Below are 16976 nucleotides of genomic sequence, written 5' to 3' on the forward strand. Positions count from 1 at the left end.
GATGGTTCACTGTTTAAGAGCACTCACTGATCTTGCAGAGGAAGTGGGTTCGATACCAGAACCCACCGGATGGCTCAAAAAACATCTGTGACTTCAGTTCCAGCTGACAGCCTTTTCTGGCCTCTACTGGCACCAGTCACACTGGTGCTGTACCCAGACATACCTACAAGCAAAACATCATAATAAATGGATTTTCACACTAGAGAGATAGCTCAGTGGTTATGGGTACGGCACAGACTGCTCTTCCTGGGAACCTGGGTTATATTCCCAATACCCAGGTCTAAGCTCACAGCCATCTTTAACTCTGGTTCAAGAGGATCCAGCGCCCTCTCCTGGTTCCATAGGCACAAGGAACGCACGTAAAACATACATGCGCAGGCAGAATTCGCTTACACGTAACAGTTTAAAAAATTAAAGCCTTTTTTTAAAAAAAAAAATAAAGAAATGGACTTTCCTGAGGAAGATACGCTGTGTAAACAAGCTGCAGGCGCCGCAGCAGCTCTCCCTAGCCCACCAGGAGTGCAGCTCCAGACTGCAGGACCCAGAGGGCTGCCCTGCCGCGTGCCTGAAGGACCCCAAAGGACCCGTGGGCTATCTAGCTCAGTGCCTGGTGGCCAGGAGGATTGGCGGGAGTCCCAGGTGAACCCAGAACCCGGGCTCGCATTGGAGACGGAATAACTGAGTCTGCTGTGGGCTTCGGCCTGTAGTAGAGAAGCCCAGATTGTTCGGTTGTGTCCTAGAATACGAGGGCAATAGGAGGGTTGGGGGAGGGAGGGAGACGAGTAGGAGGTGTGGCTGCAGAAGTGAGGCAGAAGTGGAGTTGAGGGGCCAGCAACCACGAGACCAGCGTGGGCGCTAAAGAAGTGCCTTCTTCAGTTGGCCGGGCAACTTGTAAAACGTGTAAATGTCTGATCGGTTGACAAAGTCAAGCCAGTTTCTTTGCTTGGCAGCACTTTCTTGTAAACCAATAACTAAGACAGCCCTAACCTAACCGGAACCACACCCTCTCTACAGATTGCTGGTCCTCCCAGGAGACCCCTTAGCAGCCTGGCCTTGGAATGGCTGGATCAGGTTCATGCACTGATTCATCCAGCTAAGTTCTGTGGAAATCCAGGTACGTACTAGGCACCCTGCGGAGGGACTGAGGTGAAGATGGTGAGCTAAGCGGACTTGTGCTTTCATGAAGCTGTCCTTTAATGTGGACTATGTAACCGAAGGAAGCATTGAGAAAGTATGACTGCAGACGTGAGCCGAGCGCAAATGGGCAAGTGGGAGATAAGCAGGAAGTGGAACATGGGGGTTGGGGAGAGAGGATGGGAACACGTCCTTACACGAAGATAGTCAGGCCAGAAAGGCATGGGACTGAAAACACCTATGACACTGGAGCAGAAGAAGTAAGGTGCACCACATGAATCCAGAGAAGTGCCCAGGGACAGAAGTGCCAAAAAGAGCAGGTTAACGTCCCAGAGACTGTGTGAGGACCTTTGTCTTAAAAAATCAGAATATCCTTTGGAGGGTTAAGGAGGAAGCTATATGATTAGCTTTCATTCCAGTAGCTGTAATGTACTTTAGCACAGATTTACAGAGTGGCAAGAGTAAAGTCGAGACACCATCACAGAGGGTGTCACAGAAGTCCAAGACAAAGGGGTAATGGCAGTTATAAGGAAAAGATTTGTATGGACTTTTTTTTTTTTCTGGTTTTGGTTTTTCGAGACAGGGTTTCTCTGTGTAGCCCTGGCTGTCCTGGAACTCGCTCTGTAGACCAGGCTGGCCTCGAACTCAGAAATCCACCTGCCTCTGCCTCCCAAGTACTGGGATTAAAGGCGTGCTCCACCACTGCCCAACTTGTATGTTGTCCTTACAAATTTGTAGAGGTGAGATTTTCAGAACTTGGTAATAGTGTGGACAGTGAGGAACTGGGAGTCTCGAGTCTCAAGGACATCCCCACGCGCAATTGGCCACTGTGCCATGTGACCATCTGGAATATTATTAGGTCAAATGGGTGTGCTGTTCCCATACTGGTTAGGTGAGGCTTGGCTACACAGTTCGAATGGAACATCCAGTCGTAAGCTGTAAAGAACATTTGAGCAGAAGAAACATGAGCGTGGTTTCTTTGTTTTGCTCTTACCCTGGTCCCACTACCATGGCTGCTAAGCTATATTCAGGCTAAAAATAATGAGAATGTTATCTGATTGTGCCCAGTGTGTGGCCCTGGACACCTTCTCTGTATTTGTAGACAGATAGAAATGATAAATACATATGAATGACATATAATGGTAGATAAGAAGTGGTGTGTGGCCATGAAGCCTTATAATTATCCTTCCAATTCTACAGTGGATAGAAGATGGCTAGAAAATAGGGCCTCACAAGTAGAGGCAATCAAGTCCACCGGTGGTGGCACAGCCTTTAATCCTAGTGCTCAAAGGAGACAGAAGCCGGCAGATTTCAGAGTTCGAGATCAGCCTGGTCTACAGAGTGAGTTCCAGGACAGCCAGGGCTACACAGAGAAACCCTGTCTTGAAAAACCAAGGGAGGTGCTGGTGAGATGGCTCAGTGGATAAGAGTACTGACTGTTCTTCGAAAGATCCTGAGTTCAAATCCCAGCAACCATATGGTGGCTCCAAACCATCCGTAATGAGATCCGATGCCCTCTTCTGATGTGTCTGAAGACAGCCAAAGTATACCTACATATAACAATAAATAAAATCTTTTTTAAAAAAAAAAAGAAAAGAAAAACCAAGGGGAAAAAGAGTAGAGCCAGTCATTGCAGTCTTCTGGCTAGACTGTTCAAAAGTGTAGACATCATAAACCTTGCTTAAAACACAGGAGAGTTTAGAAGATAAGGAAAGTATTGACCAGGTCAGTGCCAGTGCTCAACTTAATACCTCTTCAGTAGAAAGCTCCCTAGTGCCTTTATACTTGTGTAACCCGAACGTGTGTCTCACAGGGTAACCTGAGTGTCCCCTCCACCATCTCATGATTGCAAATAGGAAAGTGAATGAGTGTCATACAGCCTTACAGTATAACACAGAGTATAGCTCTGTGAGTGTCGGGTGAAAGCCCTACTGGGCTTGTAAGGCTACTGGGCTTGTAAGGCTACCTCTTTCCCAGGTAGAAGGTGCTGAGAGCTCAACGAGGCGTAGTCCTTAATCCAGCTCTCTGATGCCAGAGCAGAGATGACCTCCATCTTGCGAAGTCCCCAGGCTCTCCAGCTCACGCTAGCCCTGATCAAGCCTGATGCAGTTGCCCACCCACTGATCCTGGAGGTAAGAACGAACCTGAAGTTTCCACTGCACTGCTCAGGTGACACAGGACCACTTGTGGCAACAAACACTTCACTCATGTGGTAGATGCTGAGGTTGAAAACCTAGATGGACCAGCTTGATTGCTCAGCCTGTTAAGGCCTGAGTCTGACCCCTACATCCCAGATAGTGGAAGGGGAGAACAACTCTTATAAGTTGTCATCTGACCTCTACACACACACACACACATAAATGCAGTTAATAATAATAGCAGTTAAGAGGAAAAGCCCTAGCTGATGAGATGGCTCAGTGGGTAAGAGCACTGACTGCTCTTCTGAAGGTCCTGAGTTTAAATCTCAGCAACCACATGGTTGCTCACAACTACCCATAATGAGATGTGACGCCCTCTTCTGGTGCACTTGAAGACAGCTACAGTGTATTATTTATAATAAATAAGTCTTTGGGCTGGAGCGAGCAGGGACTGAGCAAGCGGGGTTGACCAGAGCAAGCAGAGGTCCTAAATTCAATTCTCAACAACCAGATGAAGGCGCACAACTATCTATCCAGCTACAGTGTATACTCATTTACATAAATTTTTTTTAAAAAAAGAAAGAAAGGAAGGGAGAAAGAAAAGAAAAAAGCAAAGCTAGCTGAGCATGGTGACGCACGCCTTTGGTCCTCCCAGCAACCGGGAGGCAGAGGCAGGCCCAGTCTACAGAGCAAGCTCTAGGATATCCACAGCTACACAGAGAAACCCTGTCTCAGAAAAAGAAAAGAAAAGAAGAAAGAAAAAGCTAAGAGCCGCGGAGTCTGACCCTAGAAGACTGTAGAAAGTTAGAGCATATCTAAAATACAAGAAATAGAAGGTTTTGCATTATTTTCTATTTATTTTATATTCTTTTTTTCTTTGTTTTGAAACAAGGTTATTGTGTAGCTACAGCTGGCCTGGAACTTGCTCTGTAGACCAGTTTGACCTAGAGCTCACAAGTACTAGGATTAAAGATGTATTCCATGGTGCCCAGCCCCAATTGTAAAAAAAGAGAAAAAAAAAAAACCTAGTATTAGTCTCTCTCTTTGTGTATGTGTGTTATATTAGTTTAACATATATTTTTTTTAACTTATTATTTAGCTGGGCGGTGGTGGCGCACACCTTTAATCCCAACACTTGGGAGGTAAAGGCAGGTGGATTTCTGAGTTCGAGGCCAGCCTGGTCTACAAAGTGAGTTCCAGGACAGCCGGGGCGACACAGAGAAACCCTGTCTCGAAGAAAAAAAAAAAAAAAAACAAACCTGTTTGTTTAGTTTTACATACTATATATGTATATGTTTGCATATACATATTAGTTAACAAGCTGCTATGTTCCAGACTTGATAGCTTAAAACACCACTCATTTCAGGCTAGAGAGATTCAGCACTAAGAGCACCAGGTCTTCCAGAGGACCTGGGTTTGGTTCCCAGAACCTATATGTTGGCTCAGAACCATTAGTAACTCCAGTTCCAGGGAATCCAACACCCTCTCTGGCTTCCTCAGATACTGGGCATGTATGTGCTACATGGAAATACTTAAGGGCAAAACACCTCATAAAATAATAAAAACAGGTTTTTTAATCATATTGTTTATTGTCTCACAATTTCATAGTTTAGAGGTCCAGTACGTTTTCCTGGGGTATCTCATGCTTAGGGTCTCCTGAGCCCAAAGAAATGATAGGTATTACCTAAGTGATGGTGGGGCACGACTTTAGTCCCAGCACTCAGGAGGCAGAGACAGGCAGATCTCTGAGTTCATGGCCAGCCTGGTCTACAGAATGAGTTCTAGGCCAGCCAGGACTACACAGAGAGACCATGTCTCAGAAAATATAAAAATAAAATGTCTAGGGAGTTTCCAACTGCAGGATTGCTGAGCTCCTGGCAGAGTGTGGTTCACACGAGCTCTGTGCTTGTCAGCCGTCGGGCAGGAACAACTGTCTCCAGAGATAACTCACAGTCCTCACACATGTCCGAGACACAGCAGTGGTGCAGCTAACCCTTCACATTTTTTCAAACCTCCCTAACTTTCAACCCTGGCCAGAGAAAACTGCTTTTAAAGGGCTGTGTGGCTTTTTATTACATGTATTTGTTTGTTTTGTGTGTGTATAAGAGAGAGAATGACAGCCATGTGCATGTGTGTGTGATGATGTGTGTGTGCAGGCCAGAGGACAGCTTAAGGAAAATTGGTTCTTCGCTTCCACAATGTGGATCTTGGGGGTTGAACTTGGGTCCTCGGGGTTGACAGTAAGCACCTTTACCCACTGAACCATCATCTTGCTGGCCCTTTGTGTGACTATTTAATCCAAGCAGGTAAACTGCCCTTTTAGCTAAAGCAGAATCAACTTATTAGTAACCTAAATTGTATCTTCCAATCCCCTTACAGAAAAACATTGTGTACTGGCTAGTTCTGTGTCAACCTGACATAGCTGGAGTTATCAGAGAAAGGAGCTTCAGTTGGGGAAGTGCCTCCATGAGATCCAACTGTAAGGCATTTTCTAGGTTGGTGATCAAGTTGGGGGAAGGCCCATGGAGGACGGTGTGATCCCTGGGCTGGTAGTCTTGGGTTCTATAAGAGAGCGAGCTGAGCAAGCAGGGGAAGCAAGCCAGTAAGTAACATCCCTCCATGGCCTCTGCTTCCTGACCTGCTTGAGTTCCAGTCCTGACTTCCTTTAGTGATCAACAGCAGTGTGGGAAGTGTAAGCTGAATAAACCCTTTCCTCCCCAACTTGCTCTTGGTCATGGTGTTTGTGCAGGAATAGAAACCCTGACTAAGATACATTGTTACACTCACAGACCTGAGGACAAGGGTGGAAGACCTGAGCTGATGATCAGTTTCTGGAAATCATTACAGCCATCTGAAATGGTAGAATGAATGGGATTGACAAGAAGGAGAGACTAGACAACGTGAAACAGAATGGCAAGAGATCAATGAATTCTAGTATTAGGAAATGGTTCTCCTGAGAACTAGGCTGTTAGTTATCGAAAGGTTAAGAACTCAGTAGGCTCTCTGGAGTGCGTAGTCCAGGAAACAGCAGGAAGTACAGTATTCATCCCTCCAGAATGGTAGGACTCAGGCCTCAGAGGGTGAGCAAACTGACCATGCCAGGAGAGCAGAGGGAGACAGTGATGCAGGGCCAGCTCCCTGGGGTGGGAGGACCAGAGAGAAGAGGTAGACAGTAAGGAAAGTATAGCCGTGAGCACTGAGCTGAGGTGTGCATGCTTTGTTCCACAGTAGAAACCACTCAGAACTTTTTGATCAGAGCATGGCACATGAATAAGCTATGTAGTTTTTAATCAAATGTGACAGTGTAGAAAGAACGAGGAGAACGGGGAAGGGCCATTCAAAAGAACCACAAGCTGTTCTGGGTGGTGGGGCCTAGGGACATCATTTCCTGTCTCCACATACCCCAGGTTCATGTTCTGGCAGTATAACTGAGATCTTGACCTTTGCCCCTCTTTTTCTTCTGACCCACTGTGTTAGTCAGCTTTCTGCCACTGGGCCACACCTAAACTTAAGGAAGATTCATTACCTAAAGGTTCTCGGGTTTTAGTCCAGAGCTGCTTGGTCCTGTGTCTCTGAGCCTGTGTTGAGGATGAGCACCGTTGAGAAGTACTCAAGGCATGGGCTGGGGTGTGAAGTGTGTACAGGCTCGGTCCCAGGGTCCTCTTCAAGAGCACACTCCTGATGATACCTCCTTGAGGAAGGACACCTTCTCAAGTTAACACAGCCCTGCGAAAGTGTGGTCAGCTGCCCTTAACACATGAGCGTAGGTGATGGGGGACTCAACATCTGGACCGTAACACTCCTCAGCAGCACCGATGCTTCAGCAATCCTTTGCATAGCTTGATTGATTCTCATCTCTGGGGCGGTTGGTTCTCCAGGCTGTTCATCAGCAGATTCTGAGCAACAAGTTCCTCATTGTACGAACGAGGGAACTGCAGTGGAAGCTGGAGGACTGCCGGAGGTTTTACCGAGAGCATGAAGGTGAGGCTGGTGGTCTATGTTACTGTGTAGACATGAGTGCACACATGTGTGCATGGTCTGTGTGTGGTGCACACGCATGTATATGTGAGTGCATGTGAGGTATACATGTGTGTGGTGCACATGCATATGTGTGTGTGCATGTGAGGTGTACATGTGTACATGTACAGGCAAGAGGACTACCTTAGGTGTCAGTCACAGACACCGTCTACTTCCACCACCACCACCACCACCAGGGTCTCATCTCTGGCCTAGAATTTGACAAATAGATGAGGCTGGATGGTCCCTGAGCCCCAAGCATCCATCTGCCTCAAGCTCTGGTTTGCCAATATGTGGCCCATGCCTGGCCTGTGTATGTGTTCTGGGATTCCAGCTCTAGTCCTCATGCCTGTAATACAGGCCTTTTACTGCCCAAGCCATCTCCCGGACTCTTTTTGTTTGTTTCACACAGACTTCTCCTTATAATTGGAACTTTCTATTCCTATAAGAGATTTCTTGTAGAGTCCCAATCAGAAATGTGTTTTAAATCAGTAATTTACACTGAGTGGACATTTATCGTGTCAAGTGTTTCCCTTATGCTTAGCATTTCACTTAGTTTTCTCAAACTTAGAAAAGGAGGTGGCAGGTGGTATTCTAGGTACTGCTCTTTGCAGGCAGTTTATTCAATAAACCTTTTCCTTCATCAATTTTTTTGTTTTGTTTTCTTTTTGTTTTTTGAGACAGAGTTTCTCTGTATAGCCTTGGCTGCCCTGGAACTCACTCTGTAGACCAGGCTGGCTTCGAACTCACAGAGATCCACCTGCCTCTGCCTACCAAGTATTGGGATTAAAGGCCTATGCCATCATTACCCAAACATTTGGGTTTTTTTGTTTGTTTGCTTGTTTTTTTGTTGTTTTTTTTTTTTTCCAAGACAGGATTTCTCTGTATAGCCCTGACTGTCCTGGAACTCACTCTGTAGACCAGGCTAGCCTCAAATTCAGAAATCTGCCTGCCTCTGCCCCACCAAGTGCTGGTATTAAAAGGCGTGCACCACCGCCGCCCGGCTGTTTTTTTGTTTGTTTTTTGTTTTTTTAAAGCAGGGTCTCACTGTGTAGCCTTGGAACTCACTCTGTAGACCAGGCTAACCTCAAACTCACAGAGTTCTGCCTCTTAAATGCCAAGGTTAAAGGTATGCACAACACAGGTGGTCTCAAGAAAAACAGTTGTGCTTTGTTGTTGTTGTTGTTGTTGTTTCAGAAAAAAATATACAACAGGTGGATCTCTGTGAGTTCAAGGCCAGCCTGGTGTACATTTGAGTTCCATGCCAGCTAGGGTTATGTAGAGAGACCATCCCCCTCCCCCACCTCTCTCTCTCTCTCTCTCTCTCTCTCTCTCACACACACACACACACACACACACACACACACACACACACACACAGAGAAAGGTAAAAATTTTTCCCAAATCCTAGCTAGTTGATGTTATATCCTCAGGACACAGAATTGGAAAGACTTTTAGAGAAGGTAATAACTCAATCAAAACCATACAGACTGTGAGTGGCAGTCTAGTTCCACACTCAGAAATGCCAGGCTCCAAGCTTCTTGTTATTTCTCTGTAAACTAAATGGTGTGGCATTACAGGGAGTGAAAAGTGAGAACCTTCTCTTGGGCACCAGGGTCTCCATGCAGGTACTCTCTCTTTGCAGGGCGTTTTTTCTATCAGCGGCTGGTGGAGTTCATGACAAGGTACTTCTAATTTTGGCTCAATATATTTAAATGCTATGAGATACCTCCTCCTCCTCCTCCCCGTGACTAGAACTGTCGATTCCACTTACCACTGTCAAGCCTAAAGAAACATGACTGCGCTACACTAACCCAGTGGGCACCTCTTCTGTGGTTACTGGACCAGCGGCTGGGGTGGGGCTCTGCTGGGTGCTGCCTAGCAATCCTGCTGATCACTTCAGCAGTCACCTCTGCCCATCACTTTCTTCTTATGCCAGCACCAGTACTCACTAGAAAGGGAAAGTAACTCTCAGAATGTACAGTTCGCTTTTATTCTTGCCCTGCTCACAAACATGTCCTAGACTAGGTAGTCACATCCCTTCCTTTATTCTCAGTGGGCCAATCCGAGCCTATATCCTTGCCCACAAAGATGCCATCCAACTTTGGAGGACACTGATGGGACCCACCAGAGTATTTCGAGCACGCTATATAGCCCCAGATTCAATCCGTGGAAGTTTGGGCCTCACTGACACCCGAAATACTACCCATGGCTCAGGTGAGTCTAAACCTCTCATCCACAGCCACAGGTGAGGAAGGACGTCTTGGGGCCAGTGAGTTATCCACATGGAGAGATTGACAGCCAGGGCTCCCTCCATTGAGCATTGTTCCATATATTTCTGTTCCTTTGTAGATGTCATGGTGTCAGCCATGTGGCCTGTGAGCTTCCTTTATATACCCCAGGACTGAGTGGTTCAGGTTTCTGAGCCTGACTACGACTGCGTCATGCTTGCCTCCACCCTACATTCCCTATGATAGTCCCTTCTCTTGTCTGTCTTATTCTCTGAGCCATGGTCCCAATCTTACAGTCAACCTCCTAAGTAGTTCTTCTCGACCTCTCCTCTTCTCGTAGACTCCGTGGTTTCTGCCAGCAGAGAAATTGCAGCCTTCTTCCCTGACTTCAGTGAACAGCGCTGGTATGAGGAGGAGGAACCCCAGCTGCGATGTGGTCCTGTGCACTACAGTCCAGAGGAAGGCATCCACTGTGCAGCTGAAACAGGAGGCCACAAACAACCTAACAAAGCCTAGTAAACCCAGCCGAGTAAAGTCCCAAGGACTGGTCGCAGTGTTCAGCCCTTCCTCCTAAGATCAGGGAAGATGGTCTGAAGGCACTGTCCCTGTTGGACCCCTCCACGAGCTGGCAGGTCTAGCCGACCACAGCTCAGCTGCTGCAGTCCAGTTCTATCTACCTCTTCCGGGGAGTATTCATGGGTGTTCAGGAAGGATGGTGACGCCTCTTTTTACAAAGGACTACTATCTTCCTTCCTCAAGAAAGAGCCCGCCTGTTGACTAGTCAGGAAAATGCAGTGCCTGGGTAACTAGCATCCGACCAGGCTTCCATAATAAACTCTGTGCTTCTGAATGCTCCAGGCTGGCTGTGCAAGCTTTCTCTCTGTCCCTCGTGGGAGTCCCTCCATCTGCCCTGAAGCCAGGTTTCTGTCGGTGCTAACTGAAGAGTGACTCATGTGAGTCTCTCTCGGCGGGTTGATTGTGTAGCACATAAGTGCATTCATTCATCAGTGTAGACCCAGACCATGCTGTGTGTCTAAGCACAGGGCTTTGTCCTAGGAAAAGACACCTCTTTGAACCAAGGTGCCTCTGCCTCTGCTTCTGCTGGGAAGGTGAGTTTTCATGAGACTGGGTAATAAGGCAGGATTTCTGATTTCCACAAAGCTACTACAGGTGGTTAAACCTCCATTACATCAACATGACCGTTAAGGCTTTGTGACATTACAGCGAATGTCGACGGTCTGAAACGCCAGAGATTATTCCTGGGGATCTGTCAGCTGACTGTGATTCTGTTACTTTCACCCAGGCTCACTTACACGGCTGTATTCATTGGGTGAATGAATCAGTTATGACCAGTCATCCTGAGCTGCTCGACACATTGTTTCAGGTGCCCTCTCAGAGGGCAGGCCCGTATTACAGTTCAGGAAGCTGTTGCTCCTGTCTGAGTTAGAAGGTAAAGATTGTAGGATGTGGTGGCACATGCCTTTAATGCCAGCACTCAGAAGGATCTGGGGTTCTGTGTGTTCAAAGCCAGCCTTTGAACACACAGAATAGAGGGTCTAAGACCTGATGTCCATATCTTAGGTGCAAATCCACAACCAAAGCCATCTACCAAGCAATACATCCAGGTGTGAGATCTGAGCACACTGCTAAAAGCTAAGCTCTAGATCTAACATCAAACCCACTGATCTAGATCATCCCATTTCAACACTCATGTACAGCTCCAAGCCCAAGTTCCTAGTCGATACATGCCCTTACAGGTCAGTATCCCAAAGATGTGTCTGCACAACACTGGTGGCCTGAATTGTACTCCCTACCTGTTTATAAGCTAAATTCCTAATTCCAAATATTTTCAGAATCTGAGTCTATTTGGAAGTAGTCATTGCAGACATAATTAGTTATGCATACCCCCAGTAAATAAATAAAACAACAGATGAAACAAGATAAAAGTTGAGACCACATCAGATTTTCCAATTAGAAGCAAATTCAAGTGATAAATTTACACTGAAAGAGATGAAGAAAGCAGGATGGAACTCAAATGGAATCAGGCCAGTTCAAATGAGGTGAAAGCAGTTCCAGATAGGCACAACCAGATACAGGGAACAGATCAAAACCACTGGATTCAGAGTTGTGTCCGATGAAGACAGATCTTGAAAGAGCTTTCTGACACTCTGAGGATAAAACCCTTAGTCAAGAGCCAAGCTGTCTGTGAGTCTCAACTCCCTTACAGGGAGTGTTTTGGTTGGTACCAGGTCATAAGTGATGGTTTGTGTCATGTCTCTAAGGTGAATTTTTGTGTTGGGCTGTGGTTGTGACGACTTCCTCTTTTTCTGAGCTTACTGGGATATTGTTTTCTGTGACGTCCTAGAGGGATACCTGCATGAAGTTCAGCTCTGAGAACTGGTGGTGCCTGGTGCTGACTATGGGAAGAGTTGCAGAAATGGTCCCTTCTTGGCTGTAGGCCAACAGGACCACAGGCGGGGCTGAACACTTGCCCCAAGGCAGCAGATGGAGTCACAACCTTGGCCACCTGTGGATTCTATGAGCCTTCTGGAAACAGGAAACCAAGCTTCAGGCCCAGGGAAGTGTGGAGGCTGTGGTTAGAGCCACAGACCTAAAGTAATCTGTGAGCCCACTCCGGTCTTACAATGGCCAAGGGAACCTGAGGACCATAACCTCATACCCTTAATGCCCTTAGAGACCTCTGGAGCCAAAGCTGCAGTTTCTTCAGTTGGCTTACTGGAGCAGTAGCTCAGGCCATGCACTGACCTCTAAGGCCACTCACTGCAGTCCTGATGGCAGGATGCTGTCTGGTGGTGCAGAAGCCAGAGGGCTGGTCTTCCTAGTCCCCTTGGTCCCACAAAACTGACTCCCATAGTGTCCTCTGACATCCATACACATGCTGTAGTATGCAAGTATGTACAGCCATGCTCATACACACACACACACACACAAGAACTGAAAAACAATCTATAAAAAAGAAAATAAATAAGGGTTGTGGCTGACAAGATGACTCAGAGGTTAGGACCACTGACTGCTCTCCCAGACGACCTGGATTTGATTTCCAGCACCCACATGGCAGCTCACAACAGTCAATCTGACACCCTCTTCTGACCACAGGCACATGTATGGTGCACGACATACAAGAAGATAAAACACAGATAGATAGATAGATAGATAGATAGATAGATAGATAGATAGATAGATAGATGGATGGATGGATGGATGGATGGATGGATGGATGGATGGATGGATGGATGGATGGATAGAATAAAATTTAAAGTGTTTAAAGTACATTGATGGAATTGATCATGGTGGCACCTTTAAGCTCAGCTCTGGGGAAGAAGAGGCAGGATAATTATAAGTTCAAAGCCAGCTGTGTCTGCATAGTGAGGCTCTGTTTCAAAACAAAAACAACAAAACCCTCAGGAGAGTGTACAAAGAGCTGATGACACCAGCTTTGGAAACTAGGGACCTTTTTGGATATATATATATATATATATATATATATATATGGTTTCCTTTTGTTTTTTGAGACAATGTTTCTCTGTAGCCTTGGCTTTCCTGGGACTATCTCTGTAGACCAGGCTGGCCTCTACCTCTCCAGTGCTGGGACTGAAAGTGTGCACACCACCACCAACATTCCTAAAAATATTTTACCTGACAGTCGTACAGATGTAAGCAATAAGTGGATGTTTTGGGACCGAAGAGATGGATCAGCGGTTAAGGCACCCGCTATTCTTGCAGAAGACCCTGGGTTTCGTTCTCAGCACCTACATCTGGCAAGGGGACTTGAGGACTTCACAACTGCCTGGAACTCTAGATCCAGAGGATCTGATATCTCTTCTAGCCTCTGCAGGGAGCAGCATGTGTACAAACACAGAAATCATTTTTCTTTTTCTTTCTCCCACCCCCCCCCCCACTTTGGTTTTTCAAGACAGGTTTCTCTGGTTGGCTCTGGCTGTCCTGGAACTCACTCTATAGGCCAGACTAGCCTTGAACCCAGAGATCCACCTGCTTCTGACTTCCAAGTTCTGGAATTAAAGGTGTGTACCATCACTACCCAGCTAATAAATTTTTTTGCGGGGGGGGGGGGGGGCGGGTTCGGGAATGGGTTTCAAAACAGGGTTTTTCTGTGTATCCTTGGCTATCTTACAACTTGCTCTGTAGACCAAGCTGGCCTCAGACTCAGAGATCCACCTGCCTTTGCCCCCCAAGGTCTAGGATTAAAGATGAGCACTGCCACTGCCCAGCTATAAATGTAAGTGGAAGACTTGCCGTGTGCCTTACATACACCTCCTGAATGGACAGCTTTCTTCCTCTTTCTCTCACACATAGAGCACATAAGATTATAGCATGTACATGGGCTCAGAAAGCCTCCACAGTTAAAGACTAGATGAATACAAAAGCCACTGAGAGAAGTTTCTTTTACCAAGTTTATTATTTTAGGAATCCAGAAACAGGCCAAGGCAGGCCTACTGCTCTGGCTGAGGTCCAAGTTTCTGAAAAAAATTCTTAATTTTCTGGCCAATTTTCTTAAGCTTTTCACCAATCTTCTCCCCGCCTTTGCGGAGAAGTCCAGCCAGCCGGGAAATTTTCTTGAACCGAACGGGCTGTGCACCAGGCTGTGTACCAAGAAGAAGTGGGTTTCTTGTGGGGCTGGTCCCAGGGCCACCCAAGTTCCTTCCCACCTAGACCACACTTCTGGGATACTCCAAGAGCCTCTGGACCCTATTCAGACTTTGGGACCTGCAGTTGGATCCTTAACCTCAATAAAAGATGAGAACTCAGGGTCTGGGAAGAGCAAGGGGCTCCCAAAGATCTGAGAGAACAGACTCTCCTTTTTTTTTTTTTTTTGGTTTTTTGGTTTTTTGAGACAGGGTTTCTCTGTATAGTCCTGGCTATCCTGGAACTCACTTTATAGACCAGGTTGGCCTTGAACTCAGAAATCTGCCTCCCGAGTGCTGGGATTAAAGGTGTGTGCCACCACACCCAGCTGAGAACATACTCTTAAGAGAATGCTCTGTGCTTCAGCAGAATTCGGAATATCCAGCAGGTTGTGTTTGATCCCGGTGAAAAAGTCCTCACCCTGGAGTCCTAACAGTCTTAGCGAGGCCTAAGAATCTGCATCCCTAACGAGTTCCTATGTAGCCATGTCTGGCCTGGAATTCATTATGTAGATAAGGCTACCCATGGGGATCCTCCCACCTCTGCCTCCCAAGTAAGAGCCAAACTTTTGAGAATCGCTACTTTAATGGATGACAGAAGCAGTCTTGAAGTTCAGGCTCAAGGGAGGAGCCAAGGGGATGGGGGGGGGGGGGGGGGGACTCTTCTTTCTGTTCTAGGTAAGAATAGGAACTAACTGGTCCGCAGGATAACCCATGTTCCATTCCCTCACCGTGCCCTGCATCCTAACTCACCTCGTTACAACTGATGTCAAAAGAATCATCGGCCCGGTTCAGGGTGACTGCCCCCATACACTGCTTCACCACCTTAGAAGGGAAAGCCCATGGTCAAACTAGAATTCATTTGCCATAAGCCCTAGTAAACCCTAGTCTACTGGATGGAAGTCCCTGGGGACTCCTTGACTAGTTCCACAAGAGGGACCCCAGCCCTCTGCCTTACCCCCTGTTCCTTGAAGGCACATTGCTCAGGTAGCTGCTGCTCTGCCTTGCCACACACAGTCTCCTTCACTCGGAACCTCACAGACTTGGGAGTATCTGGATCCTTGTCCTGGTCAGGAGAGAAAGTAGGGAGACTAGTCTCAGACCGAGTCTCAACTTCAAGGATCAATTTCTTGACGCGTACCAACATGGTGACCCTCCAGCACCACATGCTGGGTGCTGAGACAGGATCGAGTGCTGAAATACAGAGGGAAAAGAAAAGGAGATCCCTCCTTCCTCCCCCCACACACAGAGAATGGGAACAGCCCTCAGCCAGCTATAACGCAGAGCAGCTCCCCTTCTGGAAAAGGACAGGGTCTTAGAGGATCAGGCACATCCTTGGCAACCTCAAGGCTAGGTAGGGTCCTTCATTGGATATGGAAAAATGTAGAGCAAAGGGAGCCAATCCCAGAGCTAGTGATTCCACCGCCGACACCCCCACCCCCGTCCCTGGAATGGAAGCCCCAGGCATCTTGTGCCACAGCAAGTATCCCAAAGGCTGAAAGCCAGCAGCCTGGAAGGAGGCACAGATTTATGGAGTTTCTCCTGGGAAAAGGAGAGACGAGACGAAGCTAAAAGGATTAGATCTCGGCTCTTCCTCTGCCTCACCCCTTGGGGCTCAGGATCCAGGTCCAGGAGACGGTAGAGATTGGTATCCAAGGACTGCTGGTTGAAGTCATCCACAGCTCGGAGCACAGCCTCCCTGTAACTGGGGGTCTGGGAGATGGCTAGAGGCAACCCCAGGCCCAGTAGCAGGAGCAGTGATAGTGACCGCCACAGCCACAGGGAGGGGACTTCCCTCTGGGACTGCATGGTTCCCAAGACTGCCTCCTCCAGGCCAGGAGAGCCTCATTTATTCTCATCCTGAACCTGATCCAACAAAGTTTCAAACAGAAGCCTTCCTGGCCCACCCTGCCCCTGGCTGCCGGCCAGGGTGTGTGGGGGCTAGCGCTTGCTTCAGACTCTCGTTGCCTCATGAGACTCTGGGCAGTGAGTGAAGTCAGCTAGCATGCCAAATGAAGAAATAATTTCCCCATCTTCCTGAGATGGCTTGGGCTTCTCCTGGGCCCCAGAGGGACTGTCATATCCAGTATTGCTCAACGGGGTAAAAACCCCAAGAAAGGAAGAGAACCAGTGACTGTCTATTCCTTAGGAGTGAGCCTAGATTTAGCGTTCACTGTTTGACTCTCTGGACATTTGAGTAAGTGACAGTGGCCAACCCAACAAGAGACCCTGTCCCTCCCACCCCCCAAGGAAGAAGTTGTCCCTGCCATTCAAGGCCTGTTCTCTGACTCCGATCCTCAGGGCCATTGAAGGGTCTGGAAGCACAGGGTCAAGAGGAGGTAGGGACTGGTAACCAAGCATTACCACGTCTTAAGTGATGTGCTAACCAGCCTGTACCAATGTGAACAGTTTGTATGGTGCCGGGACGTGAACCTGGGGCTATGCTTCATCATGGAAGCATGAAGGCATCCATGGTACCAATCATGGCTTTCTAGACACATCACCTAGTCCAGCAGCAGTAACCACACCTCTCCTGGATCCTTCTCAGCTGCCTTTCTCAAGACAAAAATGTCCCTATCCTCCTGTAGATGTGGCCTTTAGCCAAAGCCCACAAACAGCCACCTACACTGAGTCAGTATTTCTGACTTGTTCTTTCCCTTAAAACCCCTGCTGGCCAGGCTTTTCTGGACCCTCAAACTTGGTTTTACTCCATGAGAGCTTAGATTACTCCTCTGTCTCTGGGAACTGTCCCTGCTCTGTCACCCTTGCTTTGCCTCCAAGGGCTGTTTTCT

General features: G+C 47.4%; 2 protein-coding genes across 5 annotated transcripts; one reads left to right on the top strand and one right to left on the bottom strand.

Moving 5' to 3' along the window:
- Positions 1-588: 588 nt before the first annotated feature.
- On the top strand, positions 589-10370 carry Nme6 (NME/NM23 nucleoside diphosphate kinase 6). Of its 4 annotated transcripts, none has more exons than XM_021172322.2 (7): positions 589-639; positions 1015-1114; positions 3112-3266; positions 7151-7253; positions 8935-8974; positions 9346-9506; positions 9861-10370. In XM_021172322.2, exons 3-7 carry the CDS (start codon positions 3177-3179, stop codon positions 10034-10036), a joined length of 570 nt encoding a protein of 189 aa, XP_021027981.1. In that variant the 5' UTR covers positions 589-639; positions 1015-1114; positions 3112-3176; the 3' UTR covers positions 10037-10370. The 4 variants fall into 4 exon arrangements, with proteins under 4 accessions (XP_021027981.1, XP_021027980.1, XP_021027979.1 ...); XM_021172321.3 differs by having other exon boundaries at positions 615-728; XM_021172320.3 differs by having other exon boundaries at positions 615-1114; positions 3116-3266.
- Positions 10371-13992: 3622 nt separating this feature from the next.
- Camp (cathelicidin antimicrobial peptide) lies at positions 13993-15993 on the bottom strand. The gene is made up of 4 exons (XM_021173305.2): positions 15790-15993; positions 15143-15250; positions 14938-15009; positions 13993-14142 (listed from the first exon to the last, which is right to left on the bottom strand). The coding sequence occupies exons 1-4, from the start codon at positions 15991-15993 to the stop codon at positions 13993-13995; spliced, it is 534 nt and encodes a 177-aa protein (XP_021028964.1).
- Positions 15994-16976: the final 983 nt, after the last annotated feature.

Source organism: Mus caroli, unplaced genomic scaffold (genome assembly GCF_978045245.1).
Source record: "Mus caroli unplaced genomic scaffold, Mus_caroli_1 scaffold_11, whole genome shotgun sequence".
Taxonomy (NCBI): domain Eukaryota; kingdom Metazoa; phylum Chordata; class Mammalia; order Rodentia; family Muridae; genus Mus; species Mus caroli.

What these genes read in the sequence shown, in the direction of transcription:
- Nme6 (XM_021172322.2), top strand. Translation starts at nt 3,177, where the DNA reads ATGACCTCCATCTTGCGAAGTCCCCAGGCTCTCCAGCTCACGCTAGCC. An exon ending in CCCACCCACTGATCCTGGAG is followed by an intron (nt 3,267 to 7,150) that starts GTAAGAACGAAC and finishes TTGGTTCTCCAG; the next exon opens with GCTGTTCATCAGCAGATTCT. An exon ending in GTTTTACCGAGAGCATGAAG is followed by an intron (nt 7,254 to 8,934) that starts GTGAGGCTGGTG and finishes CTCTCTTTGCAG; the next exon opens with GGCGTTTTTTCTATCAGCGG.
- Camp (XM_021173305.2), bottom strand. Translation starts at nt 15,993, where the DNA reads ATGCAGTCCCAGAGGGAAGTCCCCTCCCTGTGGCTGTGGCGGTCACTA. An exon ending in TGGATCCTGAGCCCCAAGGG is followed by an intron (nt 15,251 to 15,789) that starts GTGAGGCAGAGG and finishes TCTCCTGACCAG; the next exon opens with GACAAGGATCCAGATACTCC. An exon ending in TTGACATCAGTTGTAACGAG is followed by an intron (nt 14,143 to 14,937) that starts GTGAGTTAGGAT and finishes CTTGGTACACAG; the next exon opens with CCTGGTGCACAGCCCGTTCG.